The sequence below is a fragment of the Panthera tigris genome, chromosome B3, assembly GCF_018350195.1.
Source record: "Panthera tigris isolate Pti1 chromosome B3, P.tigris_Pti1_mat1.1, whole genome shotgun sequence".
Lineage (NCBI taxonomy): Eukaryota > Metazoa > Chordata > Mammalia > Carnivora > Felidae > Panthera > Panthera tigris.
In genome coordinates this window covers 13252180-13273899 of record NC_056665.1, presented here as the reverse complement: position 1 = coordinate 13273899, position 21720 = coordinate 13252180, and the positions used below count along the sequence as shown (strand labels likewise).

Genomic DNA, 21720 nt, shown 5'->3' with positions numbered 1-21720 from the left:
CCTCTGGTCTGGTTGAAAGAAGACTAAGGTGATTTAGAGTTTCGAAAGCAGTGGTCTTCCAAGATAAGTCTGCTCATGTTGCCCTGCGTTGTACGAAAGATCATCTGGCGGTCTTACCCGCGTCATGCTGGCTTTATTTACACGTCTCAGATTGAACCACGGAATGTGGTGACAACAGTTTAGCAAACACAACATTACAGCTGCTGCTGCTACCAAATCGCCTGGGAAGAGTAACAGAGACTCATTCAGAAAGACAGAACGGTTACCGCGTGTGCTTCTATGTTGCCCTAACATCGGAGGCTTCTGATTTATAGAGGGAAATGCGTAATAAAAACAGCAGCGGCCACTAGTGTCATTAAGCAAATGCACAAGATGACTGTGTCTCCACACGCACTTGACTCTGCCATCCCTGCATCTGAGAAAGAACGGGTTGTATTTCTTACGACAAACTTGAAAACTCAGGGAGGCGTAAGTCAACTCGTATGATTTAGGGCCTCCTTTATGACAAAGCCCGTGTCACAATACGATGGGAGAGATGAGAGCATGGAACTTTCCAGACACAGAATTCAAATTTCATAAGGTTCCTTTGTTTTCTTATGCCCTATAAAGAAAGAGCGGCGCTCATGGTAAGACAAATGCCAAGCATGTAACCTAAAAATGTATATTATCATACGGAGATGAGTGTAAGATTGCCATTTTTCCACGGTGAAAAAGCAAAACCTGAGTCCTTTGGCTAAGTTCTGTCATCAGTTGAATTCAGGACAAATCATGTGCTTCCTTTCAAAGCAAAACCAAACATAAATCAGGAGGCAAATTCATCCCTCTTCAGGCCTTGTCGTCTCCCCCCACGTCTCCAATGACTATGGCCCTGTAGGTGCAATAAACTAGCTTTGAGCCTCTGGGAGAGAATTCACACCATCAAAATGAATTTGCAACTCAGAATTAATTATATAATCAGTGTGTTACGTTAAATCTCTCCCACATGTTCTGATGTTGGGAAAAAAAAAAATCCTCATTTCTCTATTAATTACCTGAGCCAAACCAGGGAGATAGTCCTGAAAATTGACCATGTCAGAAAAAAAATCCTTCTGACATGTTTAAAACCTGAGTAGTATGTGTCACAGGATGGGAAGCATTCCCAAAAGCGATCAATGCAAAATTCCATCTCCAGATCTTTCCAATAATGGCAGCCATCTAGAGCAGAGACACAAAAATATAACTTTGGACTTTCCATGGGAGTATATTTGGTCTGTTTTATCCTATGGACTATTAAAAGCCTGTAATTTGAAAGCTTGGAGAATTATAAACACCAGAAACAGACTGAGTGGCATTGAGCATGAAAAAGAAAAAAAAAAAAAAAAAAACCCTCAGCATCTGTCATAACAAAGGATAAGAAGCAATATTTCCGAGACAGGAGATTAAAAATTATTCTTTGGGAAGTCTGGCTTACTGCACTGGGAACTGTCTTTAGGATTTCTTCCCATGAGATGTCGAGTGCGTGTGCGTGCACGCGCACAAACGTGTGTGAACTCGCGCACGCACACAGTCAACCCCAAGGTGTGTGCCGTTTCACTGGGGAGATGTCTGCTCATTACACAAAGGGCTTCCACGCTGACTGAGATTTACCAACACGTTTCTTTGGCGTGTGAAAAGAACCTCACTGCTGGAAAAAGTAAAAGGATGAACATCATCAAGAGGAAGGTGGTGATAAGACACAAAGGAACAGTCGGCAACAGTCTAAAATGACGATTTGGAATGTGGAGCTCAGGAAGGTTTATTTCATGAAGCTTCTCCGAGCCAACTGACGGACGCTACAAATACCATCCCAAGGCAAACAGGGCTAGTGGTTTTCTAGAAGTACTGAGGCAGCCTTCTGTCACTACTGTAGGTAAACACACAATGCTTGGCGGTTGTTGATTTTGCTGTGCGGGTGCCTTCGATTTTGCGTCACTGCCCAACATAACGTGCCAACGTTAATGAAAGAAGCCATCGCACTATACTGATTATTAACTTAGAGCTCCATGTTTATAGTTTCAATCTTTGTACCGATAGGGGCTCGACATGGGGGGAAACACTCCATAAATGTAAAACAATGCAGAAAAATGAACCGATACATTAATGACAGGTTTCCTGCCTGACCGTGTGGCAGGGTCAAAAATAAACCTGATTTAGGTCAGAAGAACTGCATTTGTGTTACTATCCTATGTAGTTAAAATTTCTCCTAATTTGTAGATGGGGGAATTAATACCAAATGTAATGGTCTGAGTACTGAATGGGCTCAAATATATAAACACAGTCTGCACATTGTAAACACTCTACCAATATTATCTTTTAAAGTTTACTTATTTATTCTGAGAGAGAGAGAGAGAGAGAGAGCACACGAGTATGCGCGAACAGGGGAGGGGCAGATTGAGAGGGAGAGACAGAATCGCAAGCAGGTTCCAGGCTCCAAGCTGTCAGCACAGAGTCCGATGCAGGGCTTGAACCCATGAACCATGAGAGCATGACCTGAGCTGAAATCAAGAGTTGGACCCTTAACCTGAGCCATCCAGGTGCCCCTATTCATATTTGTATAAATATAATTATTTAACTAATACTTGAAATAATATTATTACTTTTGTGTCATTTATTACTTACTAGAAATTATTACTTTTCCCTTGAGGAAAAGAGAGATATATTCGCCTTGCTATCAATTATCTTGTAAACTCACTGGATAGTCCGGATTTAGGGCAAACCACAAAAACAGATGGGGTTTCATTAGGAAAGCCGAGGAACAGCTACTATCCTCAGAAAAACAATGACTGGCGGATGACTGAGATACAATGTCCGATGTACTCTAATTAGCATGATGTAATAATTTTAGGCAATGAGAAATTAAATATTCAGACACGGTAGTCCATAAAGACAGAGTCTCTGACTTCATTCTGTTAGAGCACGTAAGGTAATCGAAGGATAGACAATCCATCTAATTTACAGTCTATCATATTTCACAATATTGGGAATAACATACTGAGCAAGTATAATCCTTACAGTAGAAATCACATAGAAAATACATAAGCACTAGGAATATTAGTGAGACTGATAGTAATGTGATGAGTAATGCTTCAAGAGGTCAGATCAGGGGCGCCTGGGTGGCTCAGTCGGTTAAGCGTCCGACTTGAGCTCAGGTCATGATCTCGTGGTTCGTGAGTTCGAGCCCCGCGTCGGGCTCTGTGCTGACAGCTCAGAGCGTGGAGCCTGCTTCTGATTCTGTGTCTCCCTCTCTCTCTGCCATTTGCCTGCTCACGCTCTGTCTCTGTCTCTCAAAAATAAATAAACATTAAGACAAATTTAAAAAGGTCAGATTAGGGGCACCTGGGTGGCTCAGTCAGTTAAGTGTTCGACTTCGGCTCAAGTCATGATCTCACGATTTGTGGGTTCAAGCCCCGCGTCGGGCTCTGTACTGACAGCTCAGAGCGTGGAGCCTGCTTCCGATTCTGTGTCTCCCTCTCTCTCTCTGCCCCTCCCCCGCTCACACTCTGTCTCTCTCTCTCTCTCTCTCTCAAAAATAAACATTAATTTTTTTTAAGAAAAAAGATCAGATTAATGACATTTCTGGATGACCTCAAAAAGTAATCAAGAATGTGGGGTTTGACTTTTAAAAGAAAAATCTGAGCAAGTCAGTGTGTCGGAGAAAAGACTGCTGGAAATAAGGAAGCCAATCCCTTCTCATTCAAAACATGCGTAAACTGATAATTAAGATTTGGCTGGAATCCATTTTAATATTAAAGTCTTGAAAGTAAGATGGTCTGGTAGAAATGGTAGCAATTAAATCATTTCATCACTAAAAATCACATTAAATCAAATTAAAAGGAGTTAAATTAGAGCAACCATTGACTTTATTTCCCTGAAAATCATCTTAAACAGGTCCTCTGCAATTTGCCCCGCGTATAAATCGCATATGCCCTGAAAGTGTGGGTATGTGTGTGTATTAAACTACTGCTAACCTTTCAAAGACACTGTCTGACTTTGGGTTTTCTTAAAAATGCCATACTTTATCATTTCAAAGTACCACTGTTCTGTCACTAGGATAAAAAAAAAATCACTAATCAAACTAATTTGCTGTGTTTGGAGCATTCATAAGAAGGCGCAAAGGAATCCCAAGCGAAACTACTCTGGCTGTGAGATTGTAAAAGAAACTTCCTCCAAGCATGACGGTCTCCCCTTTAGGAAGTACTATAGTTGGGATGAGATAGATCTTTTTTTTTTTTTCTGTCTAGAATAAGAAAACATAATGAATGGGGCATAGTGGGCCTAGCCCACTCATCCGAAGAACTGTGCAGGTTCAATGCCAGCAAGAACTCCTGTGAAATATGTATGCCACATGCTTCTCTCCTTAAGAAGGCTCTGCCTGGGGGGCGCCTGGGGGGCTCAGTGGTTAAGTGTCCGACTTGGGCTCAGGTCATGATCTCACAGCTTCTGAGTTCGAGCCCCGCATCGGGCTCTGTGCTGACAGCGGGGAGCCTGGAGCCTGCTTCTGATTCTGTGTCTCCTTCCCTCTCTGCCCCTCCCCTGCTCACACTCTGTCTCTCTCTCTCTCAAAAATAAATAAACATTAAAAATAATAATAATAATAAAAAGAAGGCTCTGCCTGGGATGAGTGGACTAATCAGTTTGGAGAATGGAAACCATGTTAAACACCAAAACTGATGGTTTAAAATGGACTTAAATTTTAATGACGACATCCTAATCTGTGAAGAGAGGGTAGAGATATCATATTCATTTGCATCCTTACATGGTAAAATGGTCCACAACGGATCCATAAAAATGTATTAGATGTTTACTTTTTAGTTTTTTTAATTTTATTTTTATTTTAGAGAGAGAGGGAGAGAGAGAGAGAGAGCGAGCAGGGGAGAGGGGCAGAGGGAGAGAGACTCCCAAGCTGGTTCCATGGTCATGTGGAGCCCAATGCAGGGTTCAATTCCATGACCCTGGGATCATGACCTGAGCCGAAATCAAGAGTTGGACACTCAACCGACTGACCACCCAGGCACCCCTATAGTTATATTTTTTTTGAAAAAAGTTTTATAATGTTTATTTTTGAGAGAGACAGAGACAGAGTGTGAGCAGGAGGGAGAGAGGGAGACACAGAATCAGAAGCAGGCTCTAGCCTGCTTGTCAGCATAGAGCCGGATGTGGGGCTCGAACTCATGAGCTGTGAGATCATGACCTGAGCCGAAGTCAGACACTTAACCGACTGAGCCACCCAGGTGCCCCTAGATGTTTATTTTCTTAAAAACATCCATATCTGTTTTTCACCCGTTACTGACATGCAACGGCGACGCCCCCCCCCGCCCCCGCCAAACACTGTAAGACAATTGTTCACCCATCGATAATTCTAGAACAAATCATTCAAGCCCTATTTCTGACAGCCGAGTTAAAAGCACACCAACTCACAGTGCAGACATCACAACACAGAATCTTTATGATAGCAACAGACAGGGTTTTGGTTGGGTTTTTTTTGTTTTTTGTGTTTTTGGGTTTTCTTATTGTTACATGCCCTTATGATTTCTTCTTGCTGATGTTAATAGTAACTGCTGAATATTCTATGTAAGCATTTGTTGGGCTGGAAAAAGAAAGAAACTCTAATGCAAGTATTTATACCTTCTGCAATGAAAACAAGATATTATTGCTTTGCGTGACCTTTCCTAAGTATGGGATACAGCATTTTACACAATAGTTTCTTGGTTCATGCTTCAATTACTGACCTTTACTGTGCAGAAAATTAATGCAATTTTCATTGTAATCCATCCGTACAAATAAGGTCCACATAGAAGAATTCCACATATGGAATCTAATAGAAATCGGAAATGTCAGCTGATTGCTGTTGGCTGAACTTAGCCATTCTCTGTTTGTTCAGGGGTCCCCAGCAAACTATACTTGTAACAAGCCATTTGTCGCGCGGGCCATCAGGAATAAGAGAGAAAGATTTCCTCTCTTCAAAGTTTAGTCTGTACCTTTAGTTTCCTAAAAGCCAAAAAACTAGTCACTTGAAGGTTCTAGGTTATTTCTGAAAGCCCCCCCACTGCTCCTCCCCCACACAAAGGGAGACAAAATCGTGCAGTCTCATTTGGCTTCTAATACGGGTCACCCCCACGGACGTCTGACAACTAGAAGGAACAAGAGGCTATAGTGATGTCATTTTACAACAATCCCCCCTCCAGACAATAAACGTATGACAGACCCCAGACCACGTCCTGGTCGGTGCATCAGAGACAGGCAGAAGACGGGAATGTGCCCATCTCCCGAGGAAACTCTGCCGAGGGGCCCTGACATGCTTTCATCTTCCACAGTCGCCTGTGATGGTATTTGGTGGGAAGGGGCGCTGGCAATTAAGGAGTGTCACTTTCAAGATGGATAGTTTGGATAGAAAGGAGTTTCCTCTGTTCTTCTGGTTTGGAAGGAAACGGCTGTGTGTTTATAATTTGTAAACAGCTCATCGCTCACTGGGTGTGTTACAGTTCCCAGAAGCCTGGTCTGTCATGTCTAACATGCAACAGAAGCCAGAAGGGCTCTGTGGACAAGCCCCTGGAAACGGCACACTGTGGAGGGCAACAGCCCGGTGCCTGTGTGGGCAGGTCTCTGAGGAGCACATCTCAGTTGTGGAAGCTTGCTGTATGCGAAGAAATGATGGACTGTAATATATGTGGATGATGCGGGCTCCAGAAGTCTTGAAGCTGAAAATCCCTCCATATTTTACAGCTCTCGTAGCAAAGTGCGAGTGGAAAGATACTGATAAGGACCGCAAAGCTCGCCAGTCTCCCTAACAGGTGAAGGGTTGTGTTAAGCAGAAGGAGGCATAGAGAGAAGTCAAAACTTCGTTTTAGATTTATTCCTCTGGATGATATCATAGACATATAAAATTGAGGAAGCAAACACGCATGGCCGTGCTATGGCTCTTAAAGGTCCTGTGAAAATACGACAATCAACGTATCTCCAGAACAGACTCGCCCCGAAGGAAATGGGGAACGTCGTGATGCCAACACCCTCTGTGCGGATCGGGTTTGGCCCATCTGCCGTGGGGAGGGCCACGCCTGGGTAAATGCAAGCGCTCCAAGTCTCTTCCATGTAGATGCAATGGTTCCAACTCAGCTGTCCTTGCCCAGAAAGGCCTGAAGGACAGCCCAACTGGCTCTACCTCCAGACTCCCAGACCCCCGCGGACAATCCTTGGGGCACCTGAGTAGACGGGTGCATTGTGACAACCACTGGTCCAGACCCCACGGCCTGGATATGTTGCCTGCCAGTTTACTGAACCCCACTTTCTCATTCATTGCCTTCTTGTTGGACGCCCTCCGCAGATGGGCCACAGACACATGGTCACGATTATCTCTAAAGGGCAGATGATGCCCTCTTCTACGGAGGGCTCATTTCAACAGAGCCAAACAGAAGGACATCTTCCCCACTTCCCAGCCTTGGTAAATCAAATTTTAGAATTCTGCTTAGTAAAGGTTTAAAACAATTTCATGAGTGCTTGTGTTTATTTTGGCGAAACATCCCACCAGCACACGTTAGCCTGGCTACAACTGTTTCGCGCTCAAGGAGTCATATCAGTCGGAAGCAACTCACATCAATCCGTCGAGAAGAAAGTTGCGTCTGCGTGGCCCTGTTCTGGAAAGAGTCACTTCCGTTTAAAACACATTCTACTGTATTTTATCATTTTGCTATTAGCGATCATTTTAGCACAACAAACAAGATTTGCTTTGTAATCCACCCAAGTTGTTTCAAATGGGCAAAACCATCTGGCTTGCCCAATTAATTTTAAGGCTGTTTGTGTCACGGAGCCAGGGTTTAATTCGCTGCTATCTTCTGGGCATTTTATACTGGATACTTAACTCTTAAGATTCCCCCGTTTGCCCCCTTCCCCCCTCCCGCAAGCCTCCCAGGCGCTCCCCTCGCAAACCCCATACACCCACAGGTTCTAGGGGGCTGGAAGTCGATTAAGCTGGTAGCACCTCATTTGGCATTTCACTTTTTTTTTTTTTCATTATATTCCAGAAGGTTTGTCTGAAAGCGTAATGACAACAAAAGCAGCCGATTTGAGAGATTCTCCCAGGAGAAGGAAAAGGACAGATGTACACAGACATATAGCTGAAAACACTGCCAGCAACAGCTGGGAAAGTGACAGGCTCCAAAGTGGGTGACCACCCCACGGAGCACAGACAGGAGGCTAAAGGAACAGCAGTTTCACTTGATTTACTTTGGACTTTCTAGACTACCTTTTATGTACCTTTTATACACCAGGGGAAGGCTCACCTTCACTCGCATCAAATGACAAGCCTCCTATAGGTACGCTTTGTATAATATTTCCGTTTTCCCTTATATTTTACCCCTTTTATATCCTCCCTTAACAAGATCTTTAAAAACCGATATCCTTTATAAATTACAAAAACATTCCTATCCCGGACACTCCATAATGCCAAACAAACAAACAAACAAATAAATTTTTCAAACAGGATTTCACTCGACCAGGTAAAATGCCATCTGCGGACGACACGAACGTTTCCTTTCGCGAGCTTTCCTGAGCACACGTACCTTGTCATCATCATACTCCTCTTCGTCTACGTCTGTGCTCTCCTGAAAGGAAAAAAAACACAATTTGTTAATATGACATCCGCCGAAACGATCAAATGCAAATTAAACCCGTACACACTTTGTAAGGTTTTCTACATAATTGACGCGCTAGTGTTTTTTTTTTTGAATACGTTATAACCTCTTGGAAAAAATAGTGCTTTGAAAGTTCAGGGACACTGTGGCAAGACTATAAAACAGGATGCATAATCTACGTAAAACTTAACTATAAATAAAGCTATTAGGCGAGTGCCCTTTGAAGGCACCCAGCTTTCAAACTGCATTGCCAAGCTGTACTTTCTGTAAACAGTTGGTTCTTATTCTGACAAATGAGCCAACTGCTACGTTAAGGCTGAGAACACCGTACTCGGTTTGTGCTAGGCTCATTGTTATAATGACTGCTCTTTTCCTTTGGGGCCATTACTGAAACATTAGACAGTGGGAAATGCATTAGTCTGAATATAATCAATCTCAAGAATAAGTTACAGGTTTCTGTGCATTATTATTGTTTTCCTTGTGATTTGGGGAGGGGGGTTGAGGACAGGTGAGGGGAGGACACTTAGGCTCTGACTGGGACTAACAGGCACCTGGCTTTTGTTCGGAGGCCGAAGCACCAGGTGCCGGGAACAGGCTTGTTCAGATTGGTCTAGCCATCTCGGCTTGGGGCGCCTGGGGGGCTTAAGTTGGTCAAGAGTCCAACTCTTGATTTCGGCTCAGGTCATGATCTCATGGTTCTGGAGTTTGAGCCTCACGTGGGCCTCTGCACTGATGGTGTGGAGCTTCCCTGGGATTCCCTCTCCTCCCTCTCTCTCGCGTGCTCGTTCTCTCTCTCTCAAAATAAATAAACTGAAAAAAAAAAATCTTGGCTATTGAGTAGATAAGTTGTAATCCCAACACTGCAATATTTAAAAGCCAACACATGTTGGTACCCAGTCCAGTGGGTTCGGCAGCTCAGACAAAACGCTGGGGAGTAGAAAACCAGGGTGGCTTTTGAGCTTGAACGCTTACCTTTCTGCTCAACCACCTTGCAAAGGTCAGGCATGCTGTTTAGATGCCACTGTTCCGGTAGGAAACAGAATTGTCACTCTCACGTTCTTAAAAAAAAAGAGTAACTCTGAAGTATCCAGAGTCCTCTGCTAGCCGCCATAAAACCGCTGAGCAGTTACCAGGCAATTTCTCCAGGACTGGTACTGTATTACCCCCAGAATTCCCCTGAGCGGCAGCTCGCAATGTGTGACAGTCCGCTGGTGGCTGGAGAACTCACCTATTCACGGTCGGTGGTACACATTTCGTGAAAGCAAATGGGTAAAAACACATGCAATAAAAACACATTGTGGGAGGAAAAACATTGTGATTAGGAGTTAGAAGTCTTCAGCCTGGGACAAAGTCTTCAGCTTAAGACACTGTTCCAGCACTTTCTGCCGTGTGACCCTGAGCAAATCACTTTGCCACTCTGGGGTTTAGTTCCCTCAAGTATAAAGTGAAAATAGTAATCCTTGCCTCCTCCGTGGTTATGTTATCACGATTCAAATAGGCAACAAATTTGGAGGGCCTGGGTGGTGCGGTCGGTTAAGCGTCCAACTCTTGATTTCAGCTCAGGTTATGATCCCACGGTTCCTGAGGTCACGCCCCATGTCGGGCTCTGTGCTGACAGCACGGAATATGCTTGGGATTCTCTCTTCCCTTCTCGTGCCTTCCCCTTCCCCTTCCCCGCTCACACACACACACACACACACACACACACACACGTACTCTCTCTCTCTCAAAATAAACTTAAAAAAATAGGTAACAAATTTGAAAATGTTCTGTAAATTAAAAAGATTTTATATACACACACACTTATATGCACATGCACTTATGTATACTTATGTACCCGTATGTGCGTGTAGAGACACTTGCCTACGAATACATACACATTTCTGCATGCACACACACACACACACACACACACACACACACACGCTATAAACACACATACCATAGATGTAGCTGAAAAGTAAATATGATCAGAAATTGTAAAAGTGTTATATGCTAACTAACTTGGATGTAAATTAAAAAAAAGAACACTTCTGGAAGTATAAAAAATGAATAAACCTTAAAAAATTAATTATTTAATTTAATTAAATAAAAAAGAAATTGTAAAAATGTTAGTTGACAGCACTTTTTACTAAAGATGTTTCTCTGAAAATTCCCTTCATCTGCACCTCTGTGAAGCTTAGTCCTTAAGCAATCCTGTACTTTAAAGCTATTTACTTATTAGTTTTTTCTAGCATCTTTAGGCCCCTCATTATTGATATATGCCTGTGGCTGTTGCATTAAACAATCAAATATCAAACAGAATAGAATTCTGAATTTGCTTGATGTTTCTGCTCCCTGCCTAAACACTCTTTTCTCTACTTCCCTTCTATCCCAAATGACAGCAAAACATCCTTTTAATATCCATTATTTCAGACATTTAAAAAAAATAATAGCATTGTGAGGAAAAGTGGGCGAAGTTGGTCAGCTTTTGAGTGTGGAAAAACCCAATGTGAAGATATTTTATTATCATGTCTCAGAATCTTAGATTTCTGTTTATTTTTTTAATGTTTATTTTTGAGAGAGAGAAAGAGGGAGGCAGAGTGAAAGCCGGGGATGGGGCAGAGAGAGAGGGGGACACGGAATCTGAAGCGAGGTCATGGTTCTGAGCTGTCAGCAGAGAGCCTGACGTGGGGCTCGAACTCATGGACCGTGAGATCATGGCCTGAGCCGAAGTCGGACGCTTAGCTGAATGAGCTACCCAGGCGTCCCTCTTAGATTTCTGTTTTAAAAATTTGGTTCTTGAATCTGGGATGCCAAGATAATACCATGAAGCAAGTCTATAAATACAAGTTCCTGCCAACCCAGAGCAGGAAAAGATTCTTTGGGCTGGGATACGTGGAATAAGGGAAGCCGAGTCAGAGAATAAGTATGACAAGCAGACGCTGGGGTAGGTCTTTGAGAAGAGGCCTTGCGGGTGCTCCCTTCAACACCATGGGAAGCTTGAGATTTATAAGACCTGGGCACCGCAAAATAGAGGTGCCCACTGCCACTCGCCCTCTGATTTCCCGGGCAGTTGGCAAAGCTCTGAAGGCTTCAGCCAGAGGCAAAAACTGCAAAGGGTGTTAGGGTGGAAAGGCCTGAGTTAGCCTCCCAAATGCCTTCTGTGTCTTGAAGGAGCTCAAGGAGACATCAAAGGCGTCTTTTCAGTGGATGGGAAGGTAATTCACAGTAACCTTGCAATGAACTAGATGGGCACACATTGAAATCCGCGGCCGGCATGGTAATGATGACCAAGCACCCGGGGGCTCTCCTCCTGCTAAGAAGGTAGGTCAAGACTCAGGAACATAACCTAGAAGGAACGCTCTAGGTTACACCCAATAAAAGTCCTCCACTAGAACATGAACGTGTGTGCCAAGTTTCTCCTCGTCTCTCAAACCAAGAGCACTTGGGCCATGATTTGGTGGTGATGGTTTGCTGTCGTTCACATGTCTTTCCCTAGACAAATGTCACAGTTACTGGAATCTCTGCTCACCTGGCTGTCCTGGATGCTGCCCGTCTTCCCTTTTGTGAGAATGATGAAATTGTAGATGAAGAGGAGTAATAAGGCCAGGGGGATCATGTACAGTTCAAAATTCCAGACGGCGACCAAAAATACCTGATTGGAGGACAAGACAAAAATCACTGCTTGAAAAATCAGGATGGGAGTCATTTTAAAGTCCTTCTCATTGACTTAAGGAAATTAAATCCAGCACACTCTGTCCATGGTAGCTTTGAAGAACAGTTACAGACAGGGACACACGCGTGTGCGCGTGCACACACACACACACACACACGCACGCAATTAACACAGTTTTAGAACCGAAAGTAAAATGAGGAAGGTATAGAGATAAGTTGGCCAGTTGCACTCCGAAACGGACAATACAGTAGCCCCATACCTGGAAATCCCGTGACCCTGTCAACCACAGTCAGTGTTTTGCTCCTAGATTTACCAGAATTATTAAAGCAGTATGGAAAAACCCAAGGTCTCACAGAGTCCGGCCACAGACCAAATTTTGCCAACAGTAAGGTTTACTTGAACTATAGAGTGTGATGACTTTTGAAACTGGCTGCCAATGTTTAAAAATCCAAATATGCCAAATGAAAACTTCAGATAGCCAAAGTCTCTTTAAAAATCTTGAAATTTTCTAATTTGGAGGCTGGCTGGTCACAAGGAAATGATGGGCTAGAACTGTGCTACACCTGCCCAGTTTCTATCGGCCTCTGAGTTTGTGACCATTTCATAGAAAAAGTCACTCTCGTAACATATCAACTTAGAAGAGGCAAATTATTGCATCTTAAGTATTAAATCTTCCACTCCCAAAGCAGTATTGTTTCACTAATTACTGAAAACATTTTCTACCATGCTAGAGTTTTATTTTTGCAGATATTATAGATTTCCTTCTTATATTTTGGTTGCTATTCTGAATTTAATCATGTATTCTATGTTTCAAGAAGATAATTATTTGCTTTAAAAGCTAATAATTTGTACGTACCAATTTTTAAATTAGTAACATGACTAAATTTTCATACTATTTCAAATAGCTTTTCATTTCATTTTTTTTTTGGGGGGTGGGAGTTCTAAGAATATAGTCACACAATCTACAAATGACCTGCTTCTGTTTCCTCTTGTCTAATATCTATAACCTTCTAATATGTGTACTTACTTTTATTATTATTAACTAAACAATTTTAAATAAAACTGTTGAAAGGGACATCATGGTCTCACTCCTGAAATTAATGAAAATGCTTCTATTTTTCTATCATCAAGCATGATGCTGACCTTTAGTCTGAGCTATATAAATCATTTCACATTACGAATACACATATAATAAATCATTTTTAAACTAGAAAGTTGACATACAGTCATTCATCTTATTACTCTTAATATTTTAAAAATATCTCAGGAATCCTTTATGAAAACATTTGATAAAGGAAAATATTTTTGAAATAAGAATACTTACATCAATTTCAACGAGGGTTTATTTCTTATTATTTTTAAAATCAGGAAAGGAGGAGGGTTTACTATCTTTTAAAACAAAGAAGGTTTTTTTTCCTTTTCATTTTACAACCTCAACACGGTGTATTATATTTATAATTTCCTAATATTGAAGTAAACTTGTATTTCTGGAAGAAACCTCTTTTTAACTGGACTGTAATTATCTTTTAATGTACATTTGTATGGTATTTGCCAACACTTGAAGATGTTTTTGCGTAGATACCCATGTGTTACATGTGTTATCTATTTAACCTTTTTATATTATTTTCAGGTTCTGGCAACAGGATTATTTTGATGCCATTATTTTGGTATACTCCATGCTTTATGCCTAGGATAATTTTTTCATGTCATATTACTAAATATTCTAAGAATGAAAAAAATTTACATAGAGTAATGTAACTAATCCCCATGCACCCACACCCATGAAGTCTTGTCAACGTACTGTCACTTTTCTTTCCAATTTATGTATTACTCTTCCTTTTTTTTTAAAGTAAAACATGTCAGATAATTGTTTCCCATTGTCGATCTTCACCTGCTCCCTCAACCTATTCCTCTCATTCCCAGAAGCCAACCAAAAATGGGTGTGAATCTTTGCCTAAGGACATTGAAGGTTTATATTAGAAATAACATAAACAACATCAAAATGTTCGGATCATTCTAAAATGTTTTATTCAATAGCATGTTTCATAGATTGTTGATGGTGTAGGTATAAATCCACTATATTCATTTTAACTAATATATGGTACCCTGTTCAAATGAATGTTTTGTAATTTATCCATTATACTCTCTTATCATTGAAAATTTAAGTAGAAACAGCAGTTTTATTTTTTAATGTAGTGAAACATATTCATCTGCAATCTTAGATTTTGTACCTTTCATGTTCAATGTTCTACTTAAGGAATCATATGCTACTCTGACATGATAAAGTTATCTCATCATGTTTTCTCCCAAAAGACAATTGTATGTGTGTGTTTCTTATTTTGTCTCAAGTGTCTTTTGGTTTATAATTGGAAACAAGCTTCCAGTTTGAACTTTTCCCTTATAGTCAACTTTTACAATCAGATTGTGGTACCGATCCCTATTTTTTCACTGTTTTCATTGCCATTTCTGCTCCATACCAAGTTCCCATAGGAGAGTGTTTACTTATGTACACGATAATCCTGTCCATTGATACATATTTCTATTTTACAAGACCACATCTTTAACTGTGGTTGAGTAACCAGATGACATATGAATGAACAAGTCTCTATTACCTCATTTTCAAATTTATCTTGGGTAGTTCTTCGTACTTTACCCTTCCACATGTATTTTAGAGTCAACCTGTAACAGTCCATAAAATTCTTGGTGACAGTTTCATTGGGATAGCCTTGAATCTATGTTTGTTTGGAGAGAAGTGATATCTTGATATTGGTTTTCTGAATCATAAGGATATAATCCATAATATATGGATTATATCTCCATATATTCATGACTTTTATATAATATCTCAAAATATTTTATTACTTTCATCATACTGACTTTGCATATGTTTTTTTATTATTTTGCTAAGTAACTTAAGACTTTTGATACTATTATGAATGGGGGCATTTTAAATTTATATACTTTAGTTACTTTTGGGCACTGGAGTACTGATTTTTATATGTTGTTCACATTATTCCTGACCCCTCTTATTAGTTGTAGGAGATTTCTTTTCTTTTTAAAGTTTGTTTATTTATTTTGAGAGAGGCAGAGTCAGCGCAAGTGGGGGAGGGGAAGAAAGAGAGGGAAAAAGAGAATCCCAAGAAGGCTCTGTACTGCCAGCACAGAGCCAGTTACGGGGCTCGAGTCCACAAAGCCGTGAGATCATGACCTGAGCTGAAACCAAGAGTCAGAGGCTTAACTGACTGAGCCCGCCATCCAGGCATCTCAGGAGATCTCAAGTCTATCCTTATGGAGACCTGATGTGGAAAATCATATACACTGAAAATCATGGCAATTTTTTTTTTTTGCCTTCCAATCTATGTGTTACTTAGATATTCTCTTAGTGCTAAATCTCTATACTTCTTAAAAACAAGTAAGTGTAGAATTTTAAAAACAATTTTTGAATCAATGTGTATTTTTATCTTGTTGATTTTCTCTAGTCTATTAATCTGGTGTGCTTTAGCAGCTTTATTTACTGTTTTATAATTTACATATTCCTATCAGTTTCCTTTTAAACGTTTCTTTCTTTTACTTTCATGTCTTGTTTTGCTTTAATATGAACAACATAGAGAAAAGCAGAGAAAAATAGTAGAATGATTACTAGGGAAAGCCACAGATTTTCCTAATTGTTACCTATTTCCCTTTCCTTGTTCTTAAAGTTCTTTCAAGATTGGGAGTTTTAACTGTATGCTAAATGGTTACTAGTTCTTAACGTCTACTGGATAAGTGGAATTTTATTGTTTTTCTTATATTGCAAAATATAACTTCAAGTGAAAAGAGACTGATATGAAACTATTGGGAAAAATTAGGAAATAGCATATTTTTAGTTTCTTTTCTTCATCATAAAGCTATTTATAAAATGTCTTTAACAAAATTACTTGCACATCAACTACTATTAGAGGGCTGTTGTGCTAGGTAAACACCTCATTTGCTGTAAGATTTGCCTCTATCAAGTACAGTTAAGTAATACCGGAAAGTGCTTTACAACAAAAATGGAGCCACACGGAAATATTCAGAGGGCTCAAAACTCTTTCAGAGTGAGACACTAGTGCCTTTAGAAATCTTTTTAAGGGGCCCCTGGTTGCTTAGTCAGTAGGACATGCAACTCTGGATCTCAGAGTCGTGAGTTCAAGCCCCACGTTGAGTGTAGAGCTTACTTTACAAAAAGAAAAGAAACATTTTAAAAATCAATGCATATTCCTTACATCTGGGATGAAGAGTTAATTTCCTAAATACACACTTTTCAGCAAAATAATAATAATAATACCCTGAAAACAAGTTTGCAAAAAAGACCAAAGATAATTAGTAGACTCTGATAGTTGGTAGGTAGATAGGAGACTTTGCCCCAAGGTTATTTGCAGGGGAATTCAAAGCTTAGCAGAAGAAACCAGATCTGTAATGTTTCTGCACCTTTACCTCAAGAACAGCTGTGCTCGCAGTGATAATACCAGCTGATTAAAATTCAAAAGAAAAATTTGCCCTCTTTCTGAGGGGAGGAAACATGGAAAGAAGTTGGGGACAATCAGGGCCACCAGAGAGCACAGAAGTGGACTGAAGGAGAGCACAAGCAAATGAAAACCCGAAATTCTGTACGTGAACTCTACTACAGGTCTCTGCCATAGATGTGGGGCAGACTCAAAGCAGGTTTAACTGGGATCAGAGCCACCACCCACAGGAGGTGTGACAGAATTGGCAGTTAGAGCTTCATGAAGTGAAAAGTCTTCTTAAAAAATAAAATCAACCTTATGTGGGGGCATCTGGGTGGCTCAGTCAGTTAAGCGTCTGACTCTTGATTTCGGCTCAGGTCATGGTTTCACAGTTCATGAGTTCAAGCCCCACTAATGGTACAGAGCTTGCTTGGAATTGTCTCTCTCAAAATAAATAAATAAACTCAGCAAAAAAAAAAAAAAATCAACCTTATTTGAAAGAATTTAAGAAAATCTAAGGTCTTTACTGCATAACATTCCTAACATCTAAGATACAATTAAAAATGACTCAACATACACAGAGTCAGGAAAATGTAAATGATTTTCAAGGAAGAGGTGATCACCAGATGCCAAGTTCAAGGGGAATTATATGTTAAAATTGTAAGACAAGAACTTTAAACCACCTATTAAAAATATGCTCAATGAGGTGAAGGAAAATAAACTCATACACTGAATGATAACTAGTAAATATGAGCAGAAAACAAAAAATAGTAAAAGTGAAAACTGTCCATCTAAAAAAATACAGTATTTAAGTTTTTTTTAAATTTTTTTTAATATGAAATTTATTGTCAAATTGGTTTCCATACAACACCCAGTGCTCATCCCAACAGGTGCCCTTCCTCAATGCCCATCACCCACTTTCCCCTCTCTCCCACCCCCATTAACCCTCAGTTTATTCTCAGTTTTTAAGAGTCTTTCTTATGGTTTGCCTCCCTCCCTCTCTAACTTTTTTCCCCCCTCCCCCTCCCCCATAGTCTTCTGTTAAGTTTCTCAGGATCCACATAAGAATGGGTTTCCTCCCTGCATTCCACAATGCAGATGCTAAGGTGACCCAGTCTTACCTTCCCCCAAAAAGCAACTCTAAGAAAGTACCTTAAACCTTTAGCTACAAACATGATTTCACTTTTTGCCCCCAAATCTGTTTGTAATCATTTTTACAAAAACAGATACAAAAATATATACGTGCCAAATCTCGGACGAGAAAAAAGTGATGCATAAAGAGACTTCGTGTTTTGCTAAGGATAATGCTAAAGCTAGAAATATATGATGCCTGTGGTTCCAAGTCAGCTGTGACTGAAGAACTTCATCACAGATACTGCCATAGACACTTGAAGAAATCTTCCAGGTATAATTTGATTAGGTATGACATGAGAAGGATGTTATCTCGTATCACAAAAAGTTTTACAGACCCCATTGGGCTCCGTTTTTCTCAGGTTTCATTAGGAAGTGACCTGGAAATAATTAAGCAATCAATCAATCCAATGGCCATCAAATATCTTTATCCCAAACTACGAACGTACTAGACCACTCAGTTAAAGTCATGTTGAGAAGCAATATCCCAAGATGCATGAAGGAAGGGCAAGTTGATTCCTTTTGGCTAAGGTACTACTGTTTCAAAGTTCAATAACTTTGACTGAGTACTCAAGGGAGTTGGAAGGTGTTTTATCTGCAAAATACCGAAGAGGGGATTAGCTTCCGGCGAAAACTACTGGAGTGGTCCTTGCCTTATGACCAAAAACAATTAGAAAAATTTTTTTAAAATGCACATGCATGCCTTCCCCAATATTGTGAGAATCGGTTCATAGGTTACAATACACATTAAATCTAGACATGGAAAACCAGTGTCTCCTGAAATAATCATACAGTCTTCATGAATAACCATCCTGTAAGCACAGGGCATACTCGGGGGAAGAGATTCTCATTCACGTTATTTTAGAATAAAGGTACTGGGTAAAGATGAAACAAAGCTATGCTACTTCTCTTCCAAAGAACTGCAAGGTTAAACAAAAGGGAAATAATACAAGAATCTGTTTTTAATTTGACCAAGTATACATTCACTGCTCTAAACAAATCAGTAAGCAACTCCTTCTCGAGAAAGTGCAAATGCCTTTATTGTGGTTAAAAGAGAAAAAAAGTGTCACACGTCCCACTATCATAAAGCAAAACAATAGTATACACCGACAAACACCTCCAGGTCTTCTCATGCCCATGAACCTGATGAAAATTGGTTATAGCTTCCTGGCCTACGTGATGACACTTAGACATCGTAATTTAAGGTTTAAGAACTTCCTTTAACTGGCTCCTACTGGACTGTCAACCCTAAGCCAATATCCACCACAACTTCTAGATCCCCAATCACAGTACACTATTTGCAGACCCCAACACGTGAAATGGTGTTCGGGATTTTGCTTTTGAGAAAAAGCTCCAAAGCTCTCATTTTGAGAGCTACTCCTTGAGCATTTCCTCACCTCTGAAGTGTTTCCTCCTCAACCCATCCCAGAGCACCATATCTTAACCCCATTTCCTGTCACTGCTTTACTTCATGTATAAACTCATTGCTCGCTGTCCCTTCATGAAACATTTGTTGAACACTTACTGTGAACTCTATTGGTTTATTTTAATTTTTTTTCAGTGTGAAAGTAGGCGTGTATTAACTGACCAGATCACCCAACTAATCGGGGGAGATACCTTGGTTCATCCTTCTAATAAGCCTGTCGATCTCGTCTTCCCTGTTGCCACCATCTCCACCTTCGACAAAATGGGTGAGCTTTTTTTCTTCCTGCTCCCTCATGGAGAAGATAATTTCAAGGGCCATCAGAAGTTGTTTGCTCCTTGGAAACATTTCTCCAACAGTACAGAGCTTGTGAATCAGATCCGCCGTGTAGATGCTGCCATATTTACCAAGAGATCAAGCAATCAATGTGTTACCTGTCCGGGCAATTTGCTTCTTGTGGGTTTTGGCATAACCACGCTTGTAGGTCAATTCGTCCACCGACTGCAGGTTTGGGTACCCCCATGGTATACATGGTCCCACGGTCCTTGAACCTTTGGGATCATGCCATCGACACCTCTGATCCCGATGACAAATGCCAATTTGGGTTCTACAGGTAAGCAGAAGTTTCCAGGTCTTCTTGCCATACTAGTATGTAAATCTCAGTGCTGTACCTCTGCCTATACTACTTAGCTAAGTGATGCTTAGCTTTTTCGTGAGTAAGCTTCTTCCTTGCCTTTCGAAGCACCTTTTGGGAAAACATTTTCCCCAGATGCTTGACCTTCAACTCTGCAAAAATACTTTTGCTTTTCCTTACGGGTTTCTGGCACAGTGGGAGCCTTCTTTTACTTTTCTTCCGCACCCTCTACGGTTCCAGCCGGAAAAGAGCCGAACCATGCTGACTTTGAAGCAAGAGTGAAGGACACCAGCAAACCAACCACCGCTCCTAACAATAACACCAGCAATAACAAAACAGCCTCGACAGAACTCACATTGTATTTGGGGATGAAGGATGAGACAGATAAAATCAGCCAAGTATATATTAAATATCGATAAAAACTGCTATGTGGGGAAAAAAAACCACAACACAACGAACAGGAATGAAAAGAAGGGAATACCAGGCAACAGGGCTGGGGGTGCAGTTATAAGTGGGGGTGGCCAGGGAAGGCCTTGCCAAGAGGGCAACATATGAGCAGAGCCCTTGGAGGAAGTATGGAAAGCCGGGTGAGCAGGGTTTCTGGTCACAAGGAAGAGTGGATCCAAAGGTCCAAAAGTGGGAGCACAACGGGTACGCGCAAGGAATAGGCAGTGCCTCTGTGGCTGAAGCAGCATGAGTAAGACCTCTAGAAAAGAAGTGAAGAACCGGGAGAGGCACGGGAGTCAGTCCTGAGGGGCTGGGACCACAGCTGTAAGGTCTCTGATGTCTATTCGAAGGGAGAAGCTGAGCCGTTGGGGGGCTGTGAGCGGAAGGGCACCTGTGCCAACCACAGTCATGATCTGAGAGAGGACGCGGAGGACGTATTAGAGCTTGAGGACGGTGCTAGCATCTAGAAGAGGGGAAAGAAGGGTGGATTACAGAAATGCAATACATGCGTCAAGAGGCCCTAAACGCGCCTCTCCATAGCCGTGCTCACCTAAGGTGTTGCACTGAGTACAATGAAGGTAGAGAAGGAAAGGAAATTATTTCAAAGGTGGACCCTGGAGCCTGAGCTGGATGATTGGTGAGGAGCAACAGAAAGCAATAAGGATGCAACTTCAACGCGAGGGGTATAGTGATTCACAGACGAGAAGCAGCTGCAGAGAAAATCGGTGAACAGAGAAATGACTGCAAGGAAATTACTTCAGGATGTAGACGAGAGAGGCAAAGATACGGATATCCAAGAGAAGTGAAGAGACACGGATGATAGAGATGAGAAGACGGTCAGGGTGGGGGCAGGGGATTAGTGAAAGAAAGAGGAAGAGGTCATATATGAAGATAAAATGAGAGTTTTCCAAAATGGTTGAAAGAGACCCATATAGGAAGTAAAAAAAAAAAAAAAAAAAAAATCCTTACCAGGATAAATAAGGAATTTAGGCCTAAAAACGCCATACTAGGGGCGCCTGGGTGGCTCAGTCGGTTGAGCGTCTGACTTCGGCTCAGGTCACGATCTCACTGTCTGTGGGTTCGAGCCCCACGTCAGGCTCTGCGCTGACGGCTCAGAGCCTGGAGCCTGTTTCGGATTCTGTGTCTCCCTCTCTCTCTGACCCTCCCCCATTCATGCTCTGTCTCTCTCTGTCTCAAAAATAAATTAAAAAAACGTTAAAAAAAAAATTAAAAAAAAAAACCACCATACTAGAGGGGTATCTGGGTGGCTCAGTTGGTTAAGCATCCGCCTCTTGATTTTGGCTCAGGGCATGATC

At 41.2% G+C, this 21720-nt stretch overlaps 1 protein-coding gene and 1 pseudogene across 10 annotated transcripts in view; both read right to left on the bottom strand.

Moving 5' to 3' along the window:
- MCTP2 (multiple C2 and transmembrane domain containing 2) overlaps positions 1–21720 on the bottom strand; it is a 268029-nt gene that overhangs the window by 54616 nt on the left and 191693 nt on the right. For 9 of the 10 annotated variants that reach the window (XR_006218419.1, XR_006218422.1, XR_006218420.1 and 6 more), the window contains 2 exons: positions 12160–12282; positions 8574–8615 (listed from right to left, as the gene is read on the bottom strand). Coding sequence is in view for 3 of the 10 variants with exons in the window: in XM_042988136.1 (XP_042844070.1) it covers positions 8574–8615; positions 12160–12282 (165 nt within the window). In the remaining 7 variants the exon portion in view is untranslated. Of the gene's footprint in view, positions 1–8573; positions 8616–12159; positions 12283–18051; positions 18281–21720 lie in introns of those variants that run through there. The other variant, XM_042988139.1, reaches the window with a different exon arrangement.
- Positions 18287–21477, bottom strand: LOC122239388 (annotated as a pseudogene).